Source organism: Bombus vancouverensis, chromosome 8, assembly GCF_051014615.1.
Source record: "Bombus vancouverensis nearcticus chromosome 8, iyBomVanc1_principal, whole genome shotgun sequence".
Lineage (NCBI taxonomy): Eukaryota > Metazoa > Arthropoda > Insecta > Hymenoptera > Apidae > Bombus > Bombus vancouverensis.
In genome coordinates this window covers 6828012-6854241 of record NC_134918.1, presented here as the reverse complement: position 1 = coordinate 6854241, position 26230 = coordinate 6828012, and the positions used below count along the sequence as shown (strand labels likewise).

General features: G+C 36.3%; 1 protein-coding gene across 4 annotated transcripts in view; it reads right to left on the bottom strand.

The window, feature by feature from the left end:
* LOC143303087 (uncharacterized) overlaps positions 1 to 26230 on the bottom strand; it is a 151197-nt gene that overhangs the window by 44323 nt on the left and 80644 nt on the right. For 3 of the 4 annotated variants that reach the window (XR_013059097.1, XR_013059098.1, XM_076621101.1), the window contains exons 2-3: positions 24282 to 24708; positions 1256 to 1471 (exon numbers count right to left, since the gene is read on the bottom strand). Coding sequence is in view for 1 of the 4 variants with exons in the window: in XM_076621101.1 (XP_076477216.1) it covers positions 1256 to 1471; positions 24282 to 24638 (573 nt within the window). In the remaining 3 variants the exon portion in view is untranslated. Of the gene's footprint in view, positions 1 to 1255; positions 1472 to 24281; positions 24709 to 25337; positions 25479 to 26230 lie in introns of all 4 variants that reach the window. The other variant, XR_013059099.1, reaches the window with a different exon arrangement.

Sequence of the window (26230 nt, the reverse complement as noted above, 5' to 3'; positions counted from 1 at the left end):
GGAAAGTAATAACGAAGACAAAGTATTGTTCATAATTTATGATATTTTCAAAGATTTCACATATTTTTTACTAATATATTTTTACTAATAATATAACTTGTAGAATTGTTATTTCTATGCGCCTACTAATTGATTTCCTGTAAATTTTATTCAGTAGATAATATTAAACATATGTTTTTAGTATTTTCTCTTTTATAATCAGTTATAGAAACATGACATGTGATTCAATAACGAAGAATTTTCACAATTGTCATGGAATTGTATTAAGAATTCCTATTTGACAGTTTGAAAATATCATTCGCTGTCTGCGATATTCTACTTGCTTTCAAGAACTCTTTCGTAAAAATTGTCATCCGACTATTTCAAGGATCGTCGAGATGTCTCGAGTCGCATTCACCTTTGACGGTGGAATCGACGAGGGAGAATTGTCACGTCTTACGACCATCGGCTAGAGTAAACACATTTTCACGAAGTTTGGCAAGGAAAAATGTTGATTTCGAAAGGACGTGTGCACACTACTGCACACACGCGACAAGAGCCTGCGTTTCGTTGGGATTTCCAGCGTCGATCGAGAGTGAGACTCGATGAAATTGCTTTCGATGCGTGAGTCAAACGTTCTTACAGATATATGTATACGTGCGTTTATCGAGATCTGTACCGCGTCGATATATTCAACGGAAAAGAAACGATCGAGTTTTGCGCGAGCAAAATCTCACTTCAACGGTTGGACGGAATAATTATTAATGAATTGAGATTTCGTAATATAAAATGGAGAATATGAACTTTTTGGAAATTATCGAATTGTATTTGGATTTCTAGTGATCTCCAATGGAATTTCTCTTTCTTATAAAAAAAACCTTTAAATTGTTTAAATATCGCGCTCAATGTAATTGAAATATTTCTTAACCGTTACGTCCCATGCAAGTAGTAATTTTGATTTTCGATTAAACTTCATTTTTACGATATTGTAAATTAATTAATGTAACAGTTATGACACAACAGCAATTGCAGTTTCTGAAATATTACGCGAACAGCTTCGAAAATGGTGGTTTCCTTTGATTCTGTCGCAGTACTTGTACCACCGTCTCTTTCAATTATGTCTATCTCACAAATTAAAAACGTAATTCAATCCGTCATTCAATAACGCGTCCCATTTGTAACATTGGAACGTGCACAACGTTTACACGTTTCTTCTCGAACGCTACAATTTTCCGAGAGACAGAAACAAAAATAAAAGAGGAAACTATGTACTCACGATATCGAAGTCGAGATTCTCAGCGATCCAGTCACGGCCTTGCTTGAATTCATCGTGTAGACCCATGATGTACAGAGTGTCGAGGCCGTCGACGATGGTCGCACCCATATTTGAAGCACCAAAGATACTAGCGCTGTGGCCCCTTTTCGAGATTGGTCTTAGCTCGTTCTTTCCCCAGGCGTACCTCACGTAGTTGTCCCAGCCATGTTTCATCATCTGCATACATAAAAAGTGTGCGATCAGATCAAACAGTTCAAACAAAATCAATATATGTAAATCAATCATAAATATATAGCAACGGTATAAATTACAGGGTTACGAATGAATTTATAACTCGAATTTTTATTCAATAAACGACAGACACAAAGCATAAATTGCCCAATTTCATCGATCTTAATCATTTGGTTCCTGGAAAATTAAATATATACAAATTATTGTTACATTGTGAATTTTTATACAAACTCTTTATCAATAAAATATAGCATGTTACGAATATAGCGTTATAACGAGTGCACTTTCGTTCATTGGATGTAACATAGTTGCGCTATCGTTTATTCTAATTTTTATCAAATTCTTTTAATCGTGAGAAATTGGACATTGTTAGGATTTGGAAGAACTCATTTCGAAGTAGGATGGACAGCGGATAAAGAAATTTTTCGTAAATTTCATTACGAAATTCTTAAATAAGAAACAATAATTCAATTGTTGATATTCCAAGGCAACGTCGAGAGTGGATGTAATAACAGTCAAGTAAATCGCTTGGTGCACGTGTTCAGATGGGTAATTACGTTGCAAGATAAGTTTCCTTGTGGAGAGCAAGAAAAACTAATGCATGGCGAGACAAAGACATCATCAAGTACTCGAAGAGATTCGCTTCAGCTACTCTGACAGGCATTTCTGCTCTCTTCCTCCCCTCCCAACTCTTCTTCACGGATTCTTGGCAGTAAGAACGCACTTCCGTCTTCGAGTTTACCCTTCCATCGTAGAAGCATACGATGTTCTGAGATTTTCCAGGAAACATAGGTACTCGTTCTGATGTCTTCGAATCGCGTACCAGGAAACGAAAGTTTCTCTTTTTTTTAATATTTTATTTCTGAAACAAATTTCGGTGCGAGCTTCGAGGTTGAGGTTTCGGAAAATAGATCAGTCTCAGATACGTAGAAATTCCTTTCTTTCAATTGAAAGATTCTGTACTCTATGAGGAAACCTATACATTTACGATATACTAAATTGAATTTAATTTTATACTATGTATATCATAAGTATTCACAGAGGTTTGTTTAAAGCTTAAGAAAATCTGTAAATACGTCGGGGAATATCCCGAGATAATGTTTATTTCATTTCCAGTAGACGTAAGTAAACTTTAGTAAAGTCACAAGTCTAATTGTCATAATTGATGCGCGTATAAGGTCACATATTCACGTCTTTACATTCGATTCGTATTGCAAGTATAATCAGAGTCAGAGTGTCCGTGAAAATTCCTTTAATGACTTGAATATTTAATAAAATTTGGATGTTTGAACATTCAATAATTCATTCTGCTTTCAACGTAATTCAAACGATTGCCGCAGATACATCCCTACTAAAGAGAGATAAAAATGAAAAAGAAAGACAAAATAATCCCGAAAATACGTACAAGGAGGGAAAAAATTTGCGAACGAAATTTGGCAGAATAATTCGATGCGAATTCACACGTGTCATTGCTGGTGAAAATAATAGACGGATCCTTGGTACGTAAGGGATGGGGTGGACAGCAACGCGAATCGTACCGAGAAAAACGAATATATTAGCCTGTCCGGCCGTTCGTTGACCATTATTCCCGTTCTCTTTGATTTTTCGAGCCATTTGCCGGCCTCTGCCAGTCCGCAGCCGCTTCATCACGTTTTTATGGCGGTATAATTCAGGGGGCAGTATAATATCTGTGGGCCCTGGCCAGTGGCACCAACAGAAGTGAGTCCTTCTCTCCAACTTTTCTCTGCGGTCATCGTGAATTAAAAAAAGAAAAAGCAAAAAGAAAAAAGAAAGGGAGAGGAAGAGAACGAAAAAAGAACAATAAATTCACGAGGGAACGATGAAAGGGGTGGGATGTGTGGAATTTTTTTGACGCGGCGGTATTCATGACGGATGAAGATGGAGGGAGAGATTGAGGAGCGAGAGCAGTTGATCTCGTCGATGAACTTTCGCGAATGTTCTTATTACAACCTGGCTACATTGTTTCGTGGATGGGATAATCTTCGTACCAGGTGATTCGATGTAATCACGTTTTGATCGAGTTTTAATGCGAGCCTGCGCGCACACGATGCGCTCGTAATTATTTAAATCGAATTTGCGAATAATTATATGAGTGATAAAATTATATGAGTGATCGTATGAATTTTTGTGAATCTTTGCAGTAAATATAATAATTTCACAGATTCATTGTCCAAATATCATACGTGATTTTCATCCAAAAGTCTCATAGACTGATTTCGTTATTATTTATACACGTTAAACTGACAGCTTATTGATCGTTAAAGGCCTTTCATTAAAGCCTTAATAAACCAAATATTAAACATTAAAATTATCGAATAACATCACCGTTAACTACAAGATTTTCATCGATTCAACAAGAAATCCTATTCACGGTCATCACGCAAACGATTCAGTCAATTCAAAACCGAGAAACTATCAAATTCTATCGTTTCAAAGTTTCTTCTCGACAAAAATTAAAGAGAAGCAAATATACTGCATTTTTCCATCCAACCAGCGGCATGAAATCCAAACCATAATCTGGTTGCGAGTAGAGGAGGACGAAGGCAAGGAAGGAACAATCCCGATCAAGGTTGGCATTCGTGGAAGGGAGCGACGTTGCAGAAAATTGCAGAAGGCAGCCATCGTGGCCGGTGGTGGTGCGAATCGCGACGTTCGACCCTTTTTGTCCTTATCCACGTAATCGCGGCTAATTTGTTCTGCGGCGAACGCAGGCAACGTGTACAGGACGAGAGGTTTCCACGCTCTACCCTCCTTTCGATCGTAATCTGGTTAACATCCGTGTTAGGATTAAACCATTAGCCCGACGGGAAGGGATACGGAAGGAAGAACAACCGGCAAAGCCGAGCCTCGTGGCCGACGTACGCGGTCCTGTCCGATTATTTCCCCTCTGTGAAGGGATTCTCGTGAACTTTGATGTTCCACCTTTAATCCGCTTAATTTTCTTCGATCTAATCGGTCAAAAATGCACAATCTTGTTTTCTAGCGAAATTGTTTCTTGCTTATATAATAATACACGTATCCTTCCTGCGATTCTAGCTCCAATCATAGGTTTTTAACACGATGAAATGCAAAACACAAGGCAGGAAATGGAACGAAGCAAGTACTTTTATAAATACGAAAGTATGATTGTATCTATTGGTACAAAAGATGATTGGTTGGCTGTATTCGTATTTCACATTAGCGTTGAAGGATTAAGGTACAGTAGGATCTCGATTTACTGAACGCTTTTTATCCGAACGGTAGATTATTATTCTTATTCGAACGTTAGCCTGTCGGAACCATATCGGCCAGTAAAGGAAAATAGATAGACACTCTGTGTCGTATTATTTTTAATATGTAGATGAAACACATAAGTTCATGTAATGAATAAGTCGGTGAAGGGAAATTACGAAATTATTAATTAACTAAAGAAAATTATGGATACTTTTGTTAACCCTTCTGTTTTTCATTAAAAGAAAAATACAGCAACACTTGAAACAAGTTGTCTTACGTGGACAGTTACGTATCTCTCAATCAATTTATGTATACTCCTTGTACGACAGGTTTTAAAATTATAGACTTATGATATAACTGTACGTTCTTTTGCATTCACTAAGTCTATTATTTATACTTTTCTGTAAGTTGAATAGAGAAAAGGTCAATTGAGTTAGAATTTAATATCGAGTCCGTTGGAATCTTAAAGGAAATTTGATTCATTCATACGCAATTTTTATTCCTTGCTTATACTGCTTATAAATCAAAGAAAAAAGCTTGTTATCTGTAATAGTTTGCGAGATAACAGGTCGTATCGCTTCGAGCGAGGCACCCTGCGTAAAACCCTTGTAAATCCCTGGTGGTTGGTATCCCACTGAATAACAAAAGGTCACTCGAGGGACCCATCTTCTTTTCCTGGAATTTGCCAGGAGAAAAAATTTCTTTTCAAAGCAATGCTGCAGCGCGTTTCCATTAATATACAAACGGTGCACGGTCGTGCAGAGAGGGCTGTGCTGGTTTCGAAAGGATGCAAGCACGGAGGAAAGAAACCTTGCTGGTCGATCGAGCGTGCATCGCTCTGACTGGATAAATAAGACGAAAAAAAATTTAGAAGAAGAAAAAAAGGAAGGAAGAGAAGAGAAAAAGTCGACGAAGCCACTTCGATGCGTGCTCGCGGGATTAAGTACAGGGTGCGCGATGCAAACAGCTCTGTATATCGGAGATCGCAGATCAGTCACCGTGTGATTCGATCGTGACTGGAATTCGATTGATAAAAGTCCATCTACCGTAGAACTGGTCTCTCTATGGAGAAATACGAATATATTATTTATGAATTACATTCGTTGGAATAACCTCGGGAACTTCTAGACCTTTAAACGTGATTTTATTTTTGGAGTAGGTAATGTTTGAGATTATCGTACGTTACATATTAGAGCTTCGATTATTATGTGTTTTATGTTCGAAGAGAAATCATCTCTTTGGAAAGTGTCCTCGTCAGCAACTAGAATATTAGTTAAACAGCGAGTGTAGTTAGTGATTTACTGTATCTGCAACTGAATAAAAATATCCGACTTTTTATTAACACTAATCCACTCAACATTCACTTAATCCATTATTTATTATACTATCTCATTATTATATATATAATATAATAATATATAATAATATATATATATGCAATTTAGATACGATTGTAAATAGAATGACTATAATATAAAAATATTAAGATCAAACGTTTTTATAATTTTATACAATTATATAGTGTATCCTTACGATGTTCGTGTAATCCAGAAGGAAACGACTGCTGATAAAAAAGATGTTGTTATCGTTCGTTTTTCGCTTCTTTATTTCAAACACTAAATTCTGTCACTCGAAACTCGGTGATTAGCAATGAGCAATCACACGAAACCTCAGCTACTGTGGTAACAGTTGTTTATATTTTTTATCATTGGGGTATAGAGAAGGAGCGGTTAATGGCATTGACGGTGATTAATTTTGGCGCAATGAGTTTAAACAGCAGTGTCCTGTTCGAGCTAGGGCCAACACGCAATTATTTGTAGGGAACGCGAGCTCTGTAAATACCTGTTAGTTGATACGTCAAACAGTCGCTATTTGGCGAGATAATCTGTTAGCAGCGGCATTTCGACGATCCATTGTCAGCTTGTTTAGCATACGAGTCGAATAAACAGGTTCCTTAAAATTAGTTAATTAAAATTAGTTGGCGATTGATAATAAAAATTTTACAATATTTAATCTAAACTATAATAGAAAAAATACATGTTTACAGGATAACATCTATTTAGAAGGTTTAACATTTACAATTATCGTATAATATTTCTTGTTAGACATAATTTCATTAATGAAATTGTCTTATAACTCTGATTCCTTACCCTTCCAAGACTAAGAAAATAAAAATTCCTAGATAATAAATATGAAATAAACATGAGAAGAGAATTTTTGACAAAAGCAACCGATAAAAATTTCCATCTTCGTCAAAGACCAATACTTAATTTATAATACTCGACATGATACTTTAAACGTATCTGTTAATAACTTCGCAGCTGATGCAGCATTTATATTTAAAAAGAAAAAGAAAACAAAATTGTCATCGAAAAATAAAATTCGTCTCAAAACCCAAAACGGCGGGTAATATCGCGTGCACGAGCGTTCCAATTGGTCAGATCGAAATGTGTTCGCGCTCAAAGAACGTAAAATCGTAAAAGCGTCGCGGTGCAGTAGGGTGCAGATATTCGGGCTGGTATATTGGCTGGTCACATAAACGCACGAACGAACGCGCGCATGCGAAACAACAAGGAAACTGGACCCACGGATATACACGTGTAACTGTGCTTAATCTGGCCGCGGTTTTATTCCCTCCCTTTATTTCCCGCGGTTTTCAATTTGCGTTATTTATTGCCCTGGCTAGCGTAAGTACCACCATGTCGGCGTCCCACAGTGATTTCACGAAATCTGGCATCGACTCTTTCACTCGCTTCCATCCCTTCCTTTTATCCCTATGTTTCTATTTCTCTTGTTCTCCATTTGCGTTTCCATTTTTTCACTCGCGTGTTTTACTTTTTTCGAATTTCTCTACTGCCTTCTTCTCGTTTGTTCGATTTCTTTCTTTACTTTTTTCTTCCTTTTTTTTTTTGTTATTGAAGCAATTCAGGCTTCTGTTACGATACTGTTTTGCAAGACAAATTATACACACCGACTGTAAAAAAAGTCAAAAGTTACATTCTTACTGTATTTATATCGGAGAAAATGCTGATTTTATCATTAGATTACGGATTTTTTATGCATTTAGGAGAAATTTCGTATAACATACTATTAATAATTTCACATCGCATGGTATGAAAAAATGTACAAAATACCAAAGATTCAGTGCTTGCTATAGCATTTCGAGGATGACATAAATGTTTCTTTAGGTTCTATTTCTTCGGTTATACTCATGCAAATCTGAATTTGCATAAACATATTTAAATGATAATATAAGAAATGGATTCAACTTCCTTAACGTTTTAATTAATTCAACTCTTTATTTTAATTATTTCTTAACATTCTATATAACGATATTTAGTTTTCCGATTTTCTTTTCCATTTCGTGATATTGTTACTTCTCTTGTACCGTTTCTAAATCTAGCCAGAGGAAGGAAAGCACGTCTCTCTCTATTTTCATCAATTTTTTTCCTCTTCTCGTATCTTTCTTCTCCGCTGTTGCGATTCGTCTCGTTTGCATACATAAATCTCCACTCCTCCAACCCTTTTCGTTCCACGGTTCGAATTTATCTCTCGCAACGTGCCTGTCTACATTTTTTTCTTCTATCTATATTCTTCCTTTATTGCGTATTTATCCCCATTTTTCCTTTCCTCTCTCTTTCGTGTATATCTCCCTGTTTTTATTTACTCCCTTTGTTTCCTCATCTCTTTGCCTGTATCATAGCTTTTCCCTGTTTTTCCCTATTTTCATCCACTTTTGCTTTTCCCCCTACAATCTTCTCTTTTTATTGCAGATTTCGAAAAGAATAAAAAGCGGTTACTATCGCGGCAAAAGCTAAATTAAAAAGAATCTAAAAACATTTGTATTATTCAAAAAATGATATCTTATCTAAAAGTGCCTACATTGTTGGAACTAACTCTATCATTTAACCTTATCGGAAACACATAAAACGAGAGAAAGAGATAGAGAATAACCGCAACATGGAGACCAAGTCGGCATTCTTCTGCGTGACTGCAAAATTTAATGGAGCCAGCGAAACCGCGTAATATCTCAGTGTGGAGCGAATCATAAAAATCGTCCATGCCCTTTACGAGGATACGCCAACTCTTTAAATGCCTCGGCTATCTCGATCTTCGTACAGAGTTGGCCACGCCACCGAAAAATATCACGGATACGGGGAATTCTGCAATAGAGGGAAGAATTCGTAGTGAAAAAAGTAAAGTTGGATAAAAGAGGAAAAGGAAGAAAGAGAAAAATATTGACAAAGAACTGTTTTCATTAACAATATTATGTGGATTTCTTTTTTTTTGTCTACACTCGCTTTTGATTCTCACTGTATATAGGATACTCAGCATGTACAGTTACCATATCCTGTGTTTTACAGAAGTATTTTAACTGAAACGGTAAATAGCTATACCAAAATACAACAAAGCATCATTTGTTCGTACGCGTTAAGAAATTATCGGGATAGCGAACTTCTTTAATAAAGGGATTTCCTCGAATTTCATTTCTGTTGACAGGATACAAGCTGGCGCACAGTTTACAATTTCAATTTGTACGTGCACACGGATTGGAATGGAAACGGAAGTTGTTCGCCTCGTTGAAACCTTTTTCTCTTCGTCTTTCTGGTTCAAGAGGATCGCTGTAAGTGTGTTCCGTTCACCTGACGTCGGCCGCGATATTCGTTAAAAATATCTTCGTTGTAGCTTCGGAAGATTGCCGGATAACATGGAAATACCGAGCATCACACCGCAAATATTTTACGATCCGGACCGATGACAGAGCAAACAACGTGCAACGAAGAACAGGCGAAACGTCCAACAGGAAAGGGAAATTCCCCGAGATACTACAGGTATTCGGAATTTTAAAGAATTCATACCCTTTTGGCTTCGTTACTTTTTATCCAGTCTGGTTTTTTCCCTTATAATAAATATAATAAATATCTATTGGAATTTTTTCCTCGTTATTAGTCATGAATATTTCCTAAAAATTTCGATCTGGTTTTAATCACCGTTGAGTCTTATTTTATTAGGTGGAGGTTCATGAAAGTAACGTGTAATTATATTTGGATTACTTGTCAGACGTTATTAGGCAAGGATCTAACAGAAACAGAAAATTTGGCCGATTAATTCGAGGTTATCAAGAAACGAAGAAATCTGGATAAATATTAAAGAAACATTAGGTAACTAACTCATAAACGACTGTCTCAAAGTTAGGATCTCCAATGCAGTCATTTTGAACTTGTTCTTTGGTTTCTCATTATTTTGATATTATTAGTTTTAGAATCTTAACGTAGAATTTCTTTTTGTTTCAGATGAAATAATATAAAATGTTGTACTTTTATTTGTATTTCTTAAGAAACTATCGCACATATCTATAAACTATCGATCATACTTAGATCCCAATTTGAAGTGTACATTCGTAGAAATGGATATTTCATTCATCGATTGTCCAGCATGTATAATTGTTATTCTGCCTGCAATTTAACGTTGTTTAAAGATTTTAAACGAAATACTGAAATTATTTCAGTCTTTAAAAATTATACATTTATAAAATCATTGACTACTCGACTTTTTAATTTTTATAGTATATTCGACACTTTCCTAAAATGCTGTTAATTAATGAAGCTAATAAAAAAGAATACACCTTAATACTTGTCGAAGATATATTGTACATAAAGTCAAGAAAATCGTATAGAGTGAAAATGATCGTTAACAAGGTTTCAGTGCATAAAGTAAAAGAGAGAAAATTTATTGTGTTTCTTGTTAAATAATTGGTTGCTGGTCGTTGACGCCGGTACGGTGTAAATTTAGTCGAAACTTCAGACTAGTTAGACGCATACAGATGGCACAAGTTCAATACAACTATATATTCGTACACTCATATCTTATTTGTAGCACACTGAACTCTGTATATTACATTATATTGTATGGATCCAAAAGTTCAACATCCTTTGGCGCCATTGGCTACAAACCAGAACTTGTATAACACGCAATGCTAAGTTTCTTGACGATAAACCTTTGATTAATGCTAAGCAGAGCGACACTCTGTACAGAGTGCTTCAAGAGGTTACTGATAAATTGATATAGCTTGTTTAGGATCAAATAGGTAAACCAAGTAGGTAACAGGGAATTGTGCTAGTCCGAAGTAATAATTTTAAGTAATTTTAAACATCTCAAAGCTGCAATAGAATTTAGAGAATATATTACGTCTTAGGAAAATTATCTCTGAAATATATAAATAAAAAGTTGTAGCTATATATGCGACACTGAATAATTTGCTTTTCGACTAATAAATTTGGAAATTTGCCGATTTGAAATTTTAATATTTTTATACCAAAGAGACATAATTTTATTAGCTTCCCAGCACGATCTTTATTCCCATTAAAACTTTGCGAAATTTTACACAAAATTTCTGATTAAATCAATATCTTTGATCTTCAAAAGAGAACTTTTAAATATTGTGAATATTTATTTCACTTCATTTTAGGAAATGAAGCGTTCAGGAAGAAAGAAATGGTAAAACGAAACGTTTAAATAATCTCACAGCCATCTAATACCCATTTTCTCAAAGCGCATCACTATCAAACGAGCGTTCTACTTATCAGGTGAGATATTTTTGGGAGAGTTGAATTGTTGTCTATCTTTCCCTGTTTTTCCTTACTTTCCCTCAGCAGTTCGCCGTAAAATTACGTTCAGTTTGTAGGGGTTCCTGAGGAATGCAGCGAGATTTGCGAGATACGTATGCACGCGGAGGCCTCCTTCGACGTCCTGAAGGATCGCCAGGAAGCATCGAAGCGAGAACCAATCTTCACGGCAGGGCGAGCCCAATTATAGCGTCGACTCGTTATCGGATGTCATTAACCACGGAGAGACGCGGAACGACATCTTTCAACGGAAGATACAACGATTGCAACGTCGTTCCTTCCATTGTCAAGGGTACAAGCAAAAATGTAGGATAATGTAAAAACTGGAAATCATCCAGGATAATCATCGTGAACAGATGCAACGATGATTTGACAAAAGAAGATTTTTCTTTGGTGAGAAGAAGAAAATCGGAGAGGTGAAAGCGTGTTAACAGGATATTTTAAAACGGTGAAATGGTAAAATTTGAAAAAGCAAAAAAGAAAAAAAATAGAAAATGTGTAAAATGAGAAAAAGCCACGAACAAGTTGTTGAATCTGACAGAATCACCGATGGACGAATTTAATATACAATTTATACTTTTTAATAGTATTCTTGTATCGCTAATGCATGGAGATATTTTTAACTAGTACTTTCACATCTTATTTTAAATAAAGAGTGTATAAAATTTAGAATATTATTTATGAATGTATAAAATGTAATTAAGAAAGCAAATCTGTAAGCTGCGGCAACGACCAGCTTTATCCGAGAAGTTAAACTCCAATCGGCGAAATCGTCGTACCGATCGTCAAGTATCTGGCAGTTCCTTAACTACGAGTTTCCAAATAGAGCAAGTCAACGGAAAGACACTACTTCGAGGTAGCTGGGCAGGTATCAGCCGGCAGTTTCGTCTTCGTGAAATTTGCCAAGATATCTATCATAGACCACGGTTTAATCAATCTAGAGCACCGGTGAGTTCCGATGAAACACGTTGAACCCGTGATTCCGCTCGACTATGCAACCATCGTGAGAGCCGGCATGTTATGGGAACGCGAGATTCCGCGCATTTTGCACGCCTAGCACTGTTTACAAACGCCACCTCCAGAATTTAAGTATTGTTGATGTAAAAGATATGGTAGAGATCTATAATAAAGATGTAAAATTTGAAAAATAAAATATATTAGGTTGTCTGAAAAGTTTCTTTCGTTTTATGAGGAAATAATAGACGCACAACGTATTTTGTTTTATATTATTTTGTCGAATTACGTACGATCCATTTTGTTCTGTTGAGATAAACATTGCGACATTTCACAGACTTGCATTGTTGTGAAAAACACGTTTGCGAAAGAAAGACATCTTTCGGACAACCTAATAATGAGAAACAGGACGCTTGAGCTCTATCAGAACTAGTTTCGCAAAGTACTTGGTGTAAAATATGCAAAATTTATCGCAGAATATCATTTTAATTTCTACAGAGTATGCAATGTAGAATATACGTATGGAATTTAACGTAGAATATTATTCTGATTTTAACAAAATACTTAATATAGAATATTATCTTAATTCTTGTAGGGTGTTTTCTATATAAAATATAAAATATAATTTATATTCTATATAATATAAAGCTTTGATCTACAATCTTGCCATTTCTCTTTCAGCAACACTACACTCGACCATACCAGTTTCTTGCATGGATCGACCAACGTTGTAAATAGACAAAGACGAACAGAGACAGAAAAGGCAAAAGATGCAAGGACCGGAATTCTACGCCGACGACGACCCTCCGGAGGTATACTATAATTATGTCTTTGTTTATTGTCGTGGGTTGAATCGCGGGTATTGTGCTTTCAGCTAATAGCGTGAATTATTCTTCGCCCAGGCGACCGACACCCTTCTCGCCATTTCACCCGTGATCTTATTCTTTGATCTGTGAATGAAAGCTCCCTGCAACGGACCGCTTACAACACGATTTCTCTCTGTCCTCCGGCGTTTCTGTCTTTGTACCACGATGGAAATGTACAAGGTGTTCTTGCGTGCCTGGGATACGATTCGAGGGTTGCTCTTGGGTGAAAAGGTAGAAATGGTAGTGTTTGGAATTCCAGGCAGTCCACACGGAAGGTGGTTTGGGTTTCATGGAGAGATTTTTTGCTTGTCATGGTACGTTGCCTTGGGTGGATGTTTCTTTCGTTGCTTGGTGGACAGGTTATTTGTAATTTATTCTTTTGCAGAGCGAAGCTCTAAATTCTTGCGACAGAAGCAAGTGTTTTAATGTAAGTAGGAATATTAAAGATTTAACTTAGTGGAATTAAATTAATTGAAGAATTCTTTTTATTTTCCTCTGAAGCTAGTGTAATATCGTAAGGTAGTTTGAATTAGAAATCGGTTGAAAATAGAAAAACCGCGTACGTCGTCTTTCTGTGGTTCGTTTACATTTAAGAGTATCTACATGACTAAAGGCACGTAGTTGGTAGTTCTTACATAGGTATGAGGAAAACAATAGACAACGTTAGAAGAAGGACGGTTTCGCTATCCAAGGCCGGACGACCGAAAGATCAGAATGTGCGAGTCGAAAAGTGTGCGTGTTGCGAGAATCAGAGCTAATCGAGTCGTCGAAGAGTAGAGTCGTTAGACACCGAAGAGTAGAGTCGAGAGAATTGGTAGAGTTGTTGGAGAGAGAGGGAGTGTGTGTTAGATTCGTTGTGACGAGAGTGGCCAAATAACTGTAAAGTTATTTGATATAGATACGAGTATTGCATTTAGTTTCCGTTAAATAAGTATCGTTTTCTGTCCAATTTATATTTGTATATTCAATTTAATATTAATAAATTGTAAGCAATCGGGAAAAAAATTCTATCTTTATTTTCCGATATTACACTAGATATGTGTTTTTCAACTCGTCTCAAAATTTTGCACATTCGACTATATCAGAGAATCTACAAAATTCCTGCGTGTGTCTTCTACGCGACACAAATAAGAACATCCCACACTTTGATCATCGAAATACGTTTTACAGATCATCGAAATACAGTTTAAACGCATCTCGTACACTACATTAAATATCGTTAATAATATTTGTCGGTTCAAATCAGCAATGATATCAGCGATATGATTCATATCGCTTTGAATAATCATTTAAACTAATACATTAATTCTGTAACTAAATGCAATTCTATTAAACGTTTCTGTGCGTGTCTTACAATTCCATATATTTCTATTTGCTTAAACTTCGACTAAACGAGCTTTACTTCAAATTTCACAGGCTGAATAAACTTCAATGTAGATATCGAATACCTTCAGTTTATTCTGGATGCATGGTAGCGTATAGAATATCGACCATACATTTCACGTAAGCTTTGTGCTTCATCGAATTTCTCATTAACCGATACCAATGTTCGCGATTTATGCAACACCCTATACCTATCCGGCACCCTTCGCCCCTTCCGACGTCTATCGTTTCGCCCTTAGCCAACGTCTCATTAAAAGGAACCGCTTCTATTGTACCAGACCCGCTCGTTCGGCAGACAATGCGACTTTGTCGGAAGGTCCATTCGTTCGAATATCATCGCGCGTACCAAGCGCCTTCCCCACACCGGAAATGGTAATCAGACTCGAAGAAGATGCTTCTCTTGACGGCAGAATAGTTTCCACGACACAGCGAGACCGTAAAATTGAACAAGCTTCAAGGATTATGTTGCTTCAGTTGTTCTCGTATTACATTATTCTTCGTATTTGTTTTTTTCTTTTTATTATTTCTTATTATTTATTAGAATTTACGTTTTCTCGTAGATATTGTTCTTTTCATATGCTTGAAAATGTTTTTTCCCACTCTTGTGGTCTTCTTTTACTTCCGAAATTTTTATTTCTATTATTTTTTACATCTCTTACGCTTGACCTATCTTTTTTCTATTCTGACAATTCTATTCTTTTGCTTCATTAGTTTTCAGAATTTTATTTTACTTTTCATTAACGTAATAATAATGATAATATTTTATATTTACGTTAAATTTAATGAAATTCGAGCTAAAACCGAAGCTTAAAATTAAATTCAAAAATTAAACCAAAGCAACTTCCTCCCAAAGATTTCTATGCGGAAAGCCTTCTGATAATTCACTTTTCTGATAGATACCAGGTTGTTCAGTGACAAATAGCCAAATTCTGAGAAATTCAAGATCATTCTCTTTAGTCGCCAACAATAAAAATAATCCATCCTGAAAAAGTATAATTCTCTTATGAAATTTATTTGTACAACCCGTCACAGTTACATCGCAAAGTTACTCCTAACTTTTTAACTCCATAAAAAAATAAAACCCTTTAAAAGATCCTGCTAAGAATAACTTTTATTCTTGAAAATATACGATTCTTCTCAATAAGTACTTTTCGTAAAACCAATAACGTTGCTGATAAACGTGTTGTTAATTCTAACAAAGGAACGTATCAGTAGGATGTTCCGAAAGCATAGTTACTATACAAGTATTGTCTAGAGACATAAGCGTTTTCCATAGAATTGAAACAGTATATTCTCGTGCAGATAGGTACGTTGGTCTACTCGATTTACATGCTTGCCGATAATTAGAGACAACGTTTAAAGCACGATCCCTAATACGTCAGGATTAGCGATCGTTTGAGTAGAGACGCTGCTTGGCTAATGTAATCAGATCGATGTTGCGTCGTATGGAATCGATTGTGACGTCATTCGAACAATGTTACGCGAGTTTCTGTTATTACAGAAATCTGGGTCGGACATTGGTTAAGATTTCTTTGACCCGTACGAAAGAAGCTTTCGTCACGAACTTGATAAAAGACAGATTATTATCGACGTTTATGCCGATTGAATAAAGAAGCTTGATGGATGTACATCGTTATAGAGCTTCTGTTTACAAGCTTCTATTTTCGATCTCTTCAAAGTCACTTAAAAAATAATTGAATTTTTATATCGAAACAAAATTCGAAAGAACGAAAAAAAACAAGATTGTGTCAGAAATTAAATTTATATTTAATTTAAGATACGTCACGTCAAATAAAAATAAGGTTCGAAAAGGAACATTGGAAAGTACAAAAATAATTTGCATTTAACGCCTCCACTGTTCGAAAATCACAATTTTATATAATATAATTTTACGTTTCAATAAAATTCTAATTAACGAGAAAAGGCAACATTGCGCCGTAAATTTAACAAAACCTACACGAATGTTTATAACGTTAAAAAAAACACTTAAAATTCGTTTCGGTTAACAAACACTTGGCCTAATCTCGTGGAACACCCTTAAACAAGCAATCTATATTCAAAATAATCGAAAACGTCGAATCACCGGGAGCAAGTTAAATGAGGGTGGATTTTTATTCGCGCGACGATCGGCCCCCGTAAACGGGATCTATTCAAGATGCAGCGTGAACAGTAAATCGAGATCTATCCTGAACGTGGTTTACCCATTTCGTGAATTACGCGAGTCCACTCGCAAAGCAAATTGCTTCGTTCGGAATGAACGATGTGTACCTCGACCAACCGGGAGATCTATAAGCTCTCGTATATAACGGCGTGAAGCTCCAAAACGTTTCGCAAAGCTTACCGCGGAGAATTCGCGACTATGTGTTTCCTGGGATCCAATTACAGAACTAATTATATCCTACGATCGTAAAAATAACACGCTATTAGACTGCGAAACGGGATTGAGCTTCGGTTGAAATGGAAAAGGAAAAAGAAACAGATAGGATCTATTCGCGATTTTAGGACGAATGGGAGTTTCGTGAATGGAATTTCAACCAATTTAGGGAAGTATTTATTGGGCGCAGAAAAGGGTAATTACGAGTTTTTTTGGCACAATAATTTACATGGTAGCTAAGAATGTCAATGAATTGATAAGTGGCAAGTTGTACGTCGTAGATTATTATGTAACAAGTTTTTGTTGTATACAGTGACGGGTAAAAGAAAGTTTTAAATTGATACGCTAGGAATTTTAGTAACTTTATACTAAAAATTATTCATACATTGATAAAAGTCATATATTCTGTGTTATATGTTTTATTTATTCGTTGCTTTTATTAGATATAACTCTAAACTAACTTTCGTAAAATCATGCCCTTTTATATGTTTATATCTCATATTTTATAAACCTTCTTCTGTCCGCTACTCTGTATATAAAAATATGTAATCAAAAATTTGTTAATAATGTTTAGAGTATTTGTATATATCGACTCTGATTAGTATTTGTGAATCGATAAGTGGTTATAAGCTTTTGTTCGAAGCAGTTGAAATTCAATGTACCGTTTGAAGAAAAATAAAGTATCCTTTAAAAAATATCCTACGGACAAGAGAGGTAACCAAGTTCAATAAATCGGCCCGATAAACTGGATAATAGCGCGGGTTGATCGTTTTTTGATAAACCCAGAATCGACTGGATATAGAGGATCGGATGGAAGTCGATTAAATTCTAAATCAAGAAAGCAAGATTTGTCGATTGGTATTCCGATACATCATAGGGAAAACGCATCAGTACACTCAATTGACACTTTCAACGATATTCGTTCGTTCAACTCTATTTTTGTCACGTCACCCTTCAACCTTTCCATTCGTGTAAATTACTTTCGCGTACTTTTTAATGGAACTTTCTTTTGATATCCCCCTCCTCACTTTGTACGCCCATTAAGCAGATATTTTTACTTCGGTTTACTTCATTTAGCGTAATGTTACGAACTCATTTATTTACTTAATTACGACGATTCTTCGATAATTGCGATTCTGTCTTCGTCTTTACGGGTGGATTCCTTTTCGAATTTTCCTCTTAGATCGATTTAAAAATAGCGTCGAATTATATAAATAGAATACCCATCAAGGACGAAATTGTTGATGAATTTGTTATTGAAATGCAAGTTTCTCTGAACTTTCACATATAAATACACGCGTTCACGCACAAATTCAAATATCTATTTTGTAGAAAAAAAAAGTACAGAACAAACGCAAAACTGTAATTATTCGCATGGTACATAAAGCAATCATAAAACAGGTAATACAAAACGATATTTCACTCATCTCGCTGTGTTTAAAAGCTCAAATAGAGTCGATATCAATATGTAATTCCTGCATTTCAAACTCGATTAAAATCTTGATATCAGTCACTGAAAGCAGCTATTTTCACGTTTCACGAGATTTCCGTTTTCTTTCTTCGCAAAACTCCGTGTCTATTGACATTAGTCGTAATTAAACGATAACGCTCTAATTAATCTTGCTTTCCATATATTATGGTATCTTTCGACAGACTCCTGCTTTATCTCCTTTTTCCCAAAATCATCAAAAACCACAGAGACCACGACATTTTCTATGTGCGTGCCACCGGTCGTATTGCAAAGGATTAACCGCAACCCAATCCTCTGTTGGAAATCTTATTTTTACTATCGTCTCGTCGTCTGCATACTGTACCGTTCAAGCCCGTCAATTTTCCCTTTTTACATTTGTGCGTCTTAGAAAAATCTCCCGAAATCCTTGAATATTCTTCTTGAAGTTTCTACAATATCATCCAATACTTTTCTATTGTTACGTGCCATCTCTTTTTTTTTTAAGCAAAGCAAGGTTTAAATACAAAAAAGACGAAAAATTCCTTTAAATTACCGATCGAAAGTGCAGATGGCAGGCCGCCGATCTTATTTGCCACGTAAAAACCGCGAAAGAAGACTCCCAATTTCCCAGCTTTCCCTCAAAATCATCGACAATCATTTGAAGCGGTCGCATGTATAATTTAGCCACATTCCATCGATTGAAGCGTATTAAGCATGGAGACTGCCGGTATCTAGCGGTTCCTATGCATGGCTTTCAATTAGAGAGCAGAATTTCAGACAAATCTATCGTCCAGAAGGGATTAATGCGAACAATGATAATCAGCCGGTCGAAATAGATTTATAGGAACAGAACCTATGCACAGAGACACGGGAACCGAGCTGCACATACAGACAAGGGAACAAGACAGATAGGGACAACTATGGGGTAAAAGAGGGCAAGGGGTGGGAAGTAGAAAGACGGACGAGCTTTCAAAGGGATAATCGCTCCGGCAATGTTCCAAACGGCCTTGATGTGATTGACTCATTATCGCACGGATCTTGCTCCACGAACGGAATTATCGCGGATATCCAGTTTACTGCTCTTTGCTAAATTAATTACACACGGCAAGTCGTTATACATCCGACTTCTCTAATCCGATCAATTTTGACATCCTCCCTCGTATTCTGTTGCAGCTTCACCTTGAAACTCGTTGCGTAGTTTTGCCGATTTTTTTCTTATTCAATATTCTAGTATTGTAAACTATTATAATTAGTTTATCAACGATAAATGGATTAAACAGTTGTTAATTAAACAGAAAACAATGGTTATTTTACATGAACTAATTGCAACAAACGTATAATAATTAAAACAACTAGATAATTAATTAACAATCCTCGTCAACGTAAATTCAACTCTCTCTTAACAACGCTAACAACACTATCTCTACAACGCAATCTGCACTCTCTGACTTCTCAACTCATACTGTTGTTAATTCGTTTATTGTGCCCTTGTCTTTTGTCTTAGCCTCACTACGCACATGCTCAGCAACCGCTTGTTTATAATTCACAGCTCAGCAACCGCTTGTTTACAATCCGTACGACACCCCCAGATCCCTCGTCCACGATACTACAATATTTTTACATTTCTTCTTGGTATAGTTTTAAATTGTTTGAATAGTTGAATTACTTTCGATAAGGCGTATTTTGATTTGAGAATTATGGATAAATTGAATTTTATTCTTTGTAATGTTCATAGCTACAAATGACAGCACGTTATGAGTCGTAATTTATAATACGATCGAATTAACTATTATAAATACATTGAGAAATCGATCTAGAAAATCGAATGCGACAAAAATGAATACGTATGAACAAGTACCTCATTTTTCGAAGATATTCTACGAAATTCTGTACGTCCATTTATTAAATATCTCCTACTTTACGATGCCAATCTTCGTTAACTAAATCTGCGTTTCCAAATTTGATCTTTCACTTCACGATGTTTTTGTACCAATAAACGTGTTAAAATTAGCTGGCTATCCTTGGACGAAAAAATTCGTACAGCTGTAAATTTGTTAAAGAAATTCTATTTAAAAGTATGACGTACTTGCTTGATTGCTACAAGTTATAAAATCACTAACGAATTCCATTAAATCTAACACATATGTGATTTGTATTATTTATAATAAATACGCGACTATAGCGTTGAATTTTTTTCAAAGTCACTTGCTTCCTTGATTTACTAAGCTCGATTATTGCGACAAATTTATATAAAAAAATCGCAAAACAAATCTTGAAAAACGATATTTTTACATTTTTCTGCCTCTCAATTTATAGAGACGACCAATATGATTTCTGATTATTTCACTTTTTATCTCAAGATGAATTTCTTCTTACCGAGCCGAACTATCAGTCCAAGAAGCTACGTAAAAGTATCCTTTCGTTTCTGCGTTTGTTTTAAATTCGATCAAGGAGAGAACCAAGCTCAATCCGGCAAAAGATTTCGATGATTTCGTGCAGACGTTGAACGAGCATGATGGAAAAATTCGGTGACTTCTACGTCGGCTGCTGCGGTTTCGCTTGAAGTCCCGAGACGACGCGGCAAAAAGGGCGGAAATTAAAGAGAATCGCAAAGGGAAATCGATGAATCCTTTGTCCCGCGGTGTCTAGCCAATACGAGTAGTCTAGCCGCGTAGAAAATGAGAACACGAGAGCGAAACGAGACAGCTGAGAAAATAACACGAAAGATCGACCGAGATAGTGAATTAGTCAAACGTAATTTCACGACCGTTCCAATTTTACGCACTATTTCGATCTACAGAAGTCACCGATTATGCATTTCGAGTTTGCAAAGAACGATCTGAAGACGGAGAGTTCGCGCCTTCCTTCTGATTTTGTCGCGAGAATTTCCATTTTAGAGCTTTCGAATTTTAGACATTCAAATATTCATGGAAATTTATGTCTTGATGAACATAATTGAAGAAATCGGACCTTAGTAGAAATTCGTTTCACCTATTCAATTATTCACATATTTGCATGTTTCATGTTTTTGTATTAGTGTTATGTGCATAAGTTTCTGCATCTAAACTTTCCATAAATGTATAACAATTAAAGACGAGAATTTTCGATATCTTGAATTTTATAATTTCTATTTCTTTTTCTATAATATAGGATTCAAAAATATATTTCTCGTATTTTAAAATATAAATATAGAAATGCCTGAATTTTTATTTCGAGCGATAAGAATAAATTAATTTGAGCTGAATTTGACATATTTACGCTCGTCGTTGTAGTATTGCCCTGAACGTAAGATAAGATAAGAATGTAATATAATATAAATATAATGTGTCATATATGTAGATTTTTGTAAAAAGAAATAAATAAATATAAGTTTATAGAACTATCAAGATACTACAAATTTCACGATGACGCATACGAAACAAATTCAATTCGAAGTAAAAAACAAAATTTTATTTGAATAAATTTAACTTTGGAATAACTTTACAACGTGCACGATGTTTAAATTCCGATGTTTATTCCGTACTGTGAGAACAGGTATGAATCAATAATTTCATATGAATATTCATAGCTAGTGACTGAGTTTCTAGTGTTAGAAACGTGAGAAGGGACCGAATACTCGAGTTTAGGATGCAAAAGGAGAGAATATTCGGTGTTTAACGTAGCATTAACTGTAAGGATTACTAGTGATATTCATGGGAATTCTGAAAATTCTTCATATTTTCTCGTATCATATGCATCCATAAATCTTTACGCAGTTCAAAGCCAGATACTATTAGGTGTATTGTGCAAATATTTGCATCGCCAAATTTTACCATTTCAAATTTATCAAATTTTATTAAAATTTCATCTGCTCCGATTCATGAGGATTCGGGGCAAAGATTAAAACTCGATCTTCAAAATCTTGAAAATCTTGCAACTCGATACGAAAGGGTCCGAAGTGAGTAAAAGTTTCCTTATCAAATTTTTGTTGGTATTTTCTCTGGTCCGCGATTACGAATGAATTACACACAAAAAAAAAAGTAAACAATATTCAGTGGTAACAGTTTATAGCAGAAAAAGATGATATAACGACATAATAAAATATCTTCTTGACGCGGAACGATCAAAAGTACAAGACGGTTTGAACCGTTAATTTTACGTCGCTGCTTGAGAAAAGAAGAAAATTTTTAAATTGGAAATTAAAATCGTGCGTATCTTTGGTCAAATGTTTCATATTCAAGGTATAACGAACACTATTTAACAAGAATCAACGAACAAGAATATATAACGAACGAGTGGACTAACTTTAAGGCGATTAGATTCTGATGTTCAAACGACTTTTACGAATCCACCATCGATTTTGAGGGGAAATATGGTTTACATTTATGAATTTCATTTTGTACTTTTATTATGTACCTGCGTACAGATTCACGATATCGTCGAACAATAAAAACAAAATAGAACGACGATTATTTCGATTTTGGTTAACCGCACACCGAACCGTGAAACGTAACGAGAATGAACACTCGCATCAAGAAATTGCACGTTGCTGATAAAAATTCTCTTTAATCGTAACGCAAACGCTCATTCGGTGGAAGTAAATTGTTTTAAACGAGCACGTTCGAGAGGCCGATATCTCGTCTATTTCCACCGGAACTCCGATCGCGAAACCACGTGTTCGGAATTATACTGTATCGAACAGTAAAGAACGACGTTTTCTGTTTGAACGACGAATTGCTGGTTTCTCCCCTTAAATGGAGGCGGAAGCATCGCTCGATGTAAAAACCCGGGCCACAGGGAAATTAAGTAATCGTTAAATCACTGCCAGTATCCGAAATGAACGTTTTGAGGCCGAGGCAGGGCTTCAATTACTGCATCACGAAATGACGGATAATTTCAGTTATACCGGGTCCTGGTATCGTTCCAAAAATTACGTGTATTACGAGCAGAAGACGTAGACCGAGATTACTCACCTTTATCCAATTACTCGTACACAGAGATTCAACGAGGAGAAAGTTGCCGCCTCCTTCTGACTTACCTCCTCCCTCTTTTACACTCGTTAACGATGCTTGGTGGTATGTAGGGCGCTTTACCACGCTACCTACTTGCGATGTGTCTGATGGTAATGCGACTTGGAGATGGCAATTTCAATGAAAACTTAATTCTGTAATCTCTTACCTCGCTAACTTGGAAAAGCTGATGCCTAATGTGGGTGACTCTTCGGTGAGTTTGAGATCGCGTATACGCTGTTCATAAATATTAGCACACTTAAGAGAGCTTAGGTAAACTCGAACAATCCTCGGAAAATTATCAAAATGTTTAAGACTGATCTCGTTTGAAAGGTTAATTAAGCTCAAACTCACACTGAAACCCATTCACAAAAAGACCATTAGTCATTCTAACTCCCGGAATCAAATTACTCCTGGCAGGTCACTGAATTTCTTTTCGCAAAAGATCGCTACAAAACCTTTCACCCCATAGCGCTCTATCGTTGATCGAACTCAAACTCACGCTGAAACCTTCGAGAATCTCACGCATCGTTCAGAAGCAACGAACTTCGATACAAGTCTCTCGATTTTTCTTAAAAAAAAATATATATTATACTTCTTACCTGATCGCATTACGTCGTTAGTTAAACCCAAGGATTCATTGAACGCCTAAAAAAAGCCGCGCTCCTCATTCGTAAGCAACTCTCGAAATAAAAATTACTCCCGACAGACCTCTCGATTTCTCTCGAAAATAAAAATTCCAAAAGACATCTACAAAACCTCCATCGCATCAAAGCACGTAGGCAATTCGAAGGCATAGCAGTAATTATCATCGCGAAGCTGCAGATTACTATCTGTTATACGATGCGGAAACAGAGTATGTCAAAAGGAGAGACAGAGAGGGGGAGAGAAACAGAGAGAAACACAGTTAAACCGCTTACCTCTTTGATCTTCTCGCGGCGCTGATTAGTCACGTCATCCAGAGGTGGATTAGGCGGTCTAATGACGTAGGGTCCGGGTACAGAAATCGGCGGGGGTCCAACCGCGGATGGCTCGACCTGTCTATGCTTGAAATCCGGTCGTCGATCCTTATCTTCGGGTTTCGGCTCATCCTGGCCCGGGACCACGTTGCTGTGTACCCAGGCTGGATTTACTTGTTGTTCGTTTCGTTCTTCAGGCGCCACACCACGTTCGATGACGTTCGCCAAGTCGCGACGCGTGACGAACGTGCCGGTCAGAAGGACGATCAGTATCACGGACAGGAGTCCGCTGATCGCCAGCCTCTGCATCAGCCGCATCTCGTCCAGGCACTTGCTGCACTCCCACAAGCCGCCCGGAGTTGCAGATGTTGCGCTCGTATTGGCGGAGCTGCGTGTACAATATTATATCTCGCTAAAAAGTGATCTTTCCTCCCTTATTTCAATTTTTCTTTTTCTTTTTCCTTTTTTTTTAATTAATTTTAATTAAATTATTGGTTAGAATGTTTTTAAACTACAGCTGGTTGTAATTCTGGCAAGATCCCCCTATCAAATATATATCGACAAGATTTATAGCGCGAACGTTAGAAGATCTTGTCAGTGATCGTGGCGAATAATCAGAATATTCGTACGACTCTTTTATACGTATCGAAGTTTGGAAAGTAGGTGACAACAGTTAAAAATATAAAATTGACGAATTATCAAGTACAAAAACCTTAAGCGGACGCTTATAAACGTTGAATTTTCACTTCTCAAATCGACCATTGAACGAAAAAATCTACTTCGAGGAGAAACAAACGTCTTAAAAATGTCATAGTATCGAATGAAAATTGTCCGTGTACGAAACAGAAGCGAATTAAATTGTAACGTTGCGATCGCCCAATTTCTGCGATCAGCCGAAGCTTTAACGTAGAAAACGCGACGCTTTCGTCGATATAATCGACGATTGGTTTTCAAATCGAAAACAGGGGTGAATGACGTGAAATCAGGCGAGAGTGCGAACACACCGGAGGCACTTACTTGCGAGCCACCTGTTGTGGGTAATTCGAGCACCCTGACGAATGCTCAATGGTCGTTTTAAGTAGCCTTCAACGACGGCAGCCGCGCGTTTTCAGCTCGCGTCCCGCTGCTTCGATCTCATTGACTCGAAATTCTCGACAGCTGCGAAGAGAAATTTACTGTGTTCAACGAAGAAACATGGACTATCAGAGAAATGGCTCATTTTTTTCTATCGATTGCTCGTCGTTTCCTTGAGTTCGACTCGGTTTTATCGCAATTCGTAGTATATCGTCGCGTTAAATGAAAGATTTAAACATAAATCGTAAAACATCGATCTTTGCCGCAAGGTTTATGTTTTATTTTTTGTCTTTTCTGTTATTTACATTTCTATTTATCGTAATAGAATTTTGTTTATTATAGTGGAATTCTATTTATTTTAGTTTTAAAGAGGATATAGCTTAGTGTGTATGCTTTTCAGAATTTTTAGATTATTGACAAGCATATTGTAACCCAAAAGCTTTGGATTATAATTTCCTGGAACATTTGTAATTGACGAAAGCAGGTGAAATAAGAAACAATGTATAATGGTTCACTGTTTCCTTTCTTCGGTAGATTGATAACAGCTTTCTGTATAGTGTTTGATGTTTGTCCTTCATCTCTTGCTCTGTCATTGTGTTTTCCATTTATACCAATTTTGTTACCAAATTAATAATGCCATAAATTCGTGACCAGTATTCGTTATACATAATACAAAATACATAAAATCTGCTCCAAAGCGATATTCTTTTTTGGGAGAAATAAAGTAAGCCTCGTTAGGAATTTTAATTTATTTCGACGAAAATCAAACGCGAAACGAAATGGAGTGTGCTCGAACAGGAATTTAAATAGGGAGAAATACTGAGATATTTAAAGAC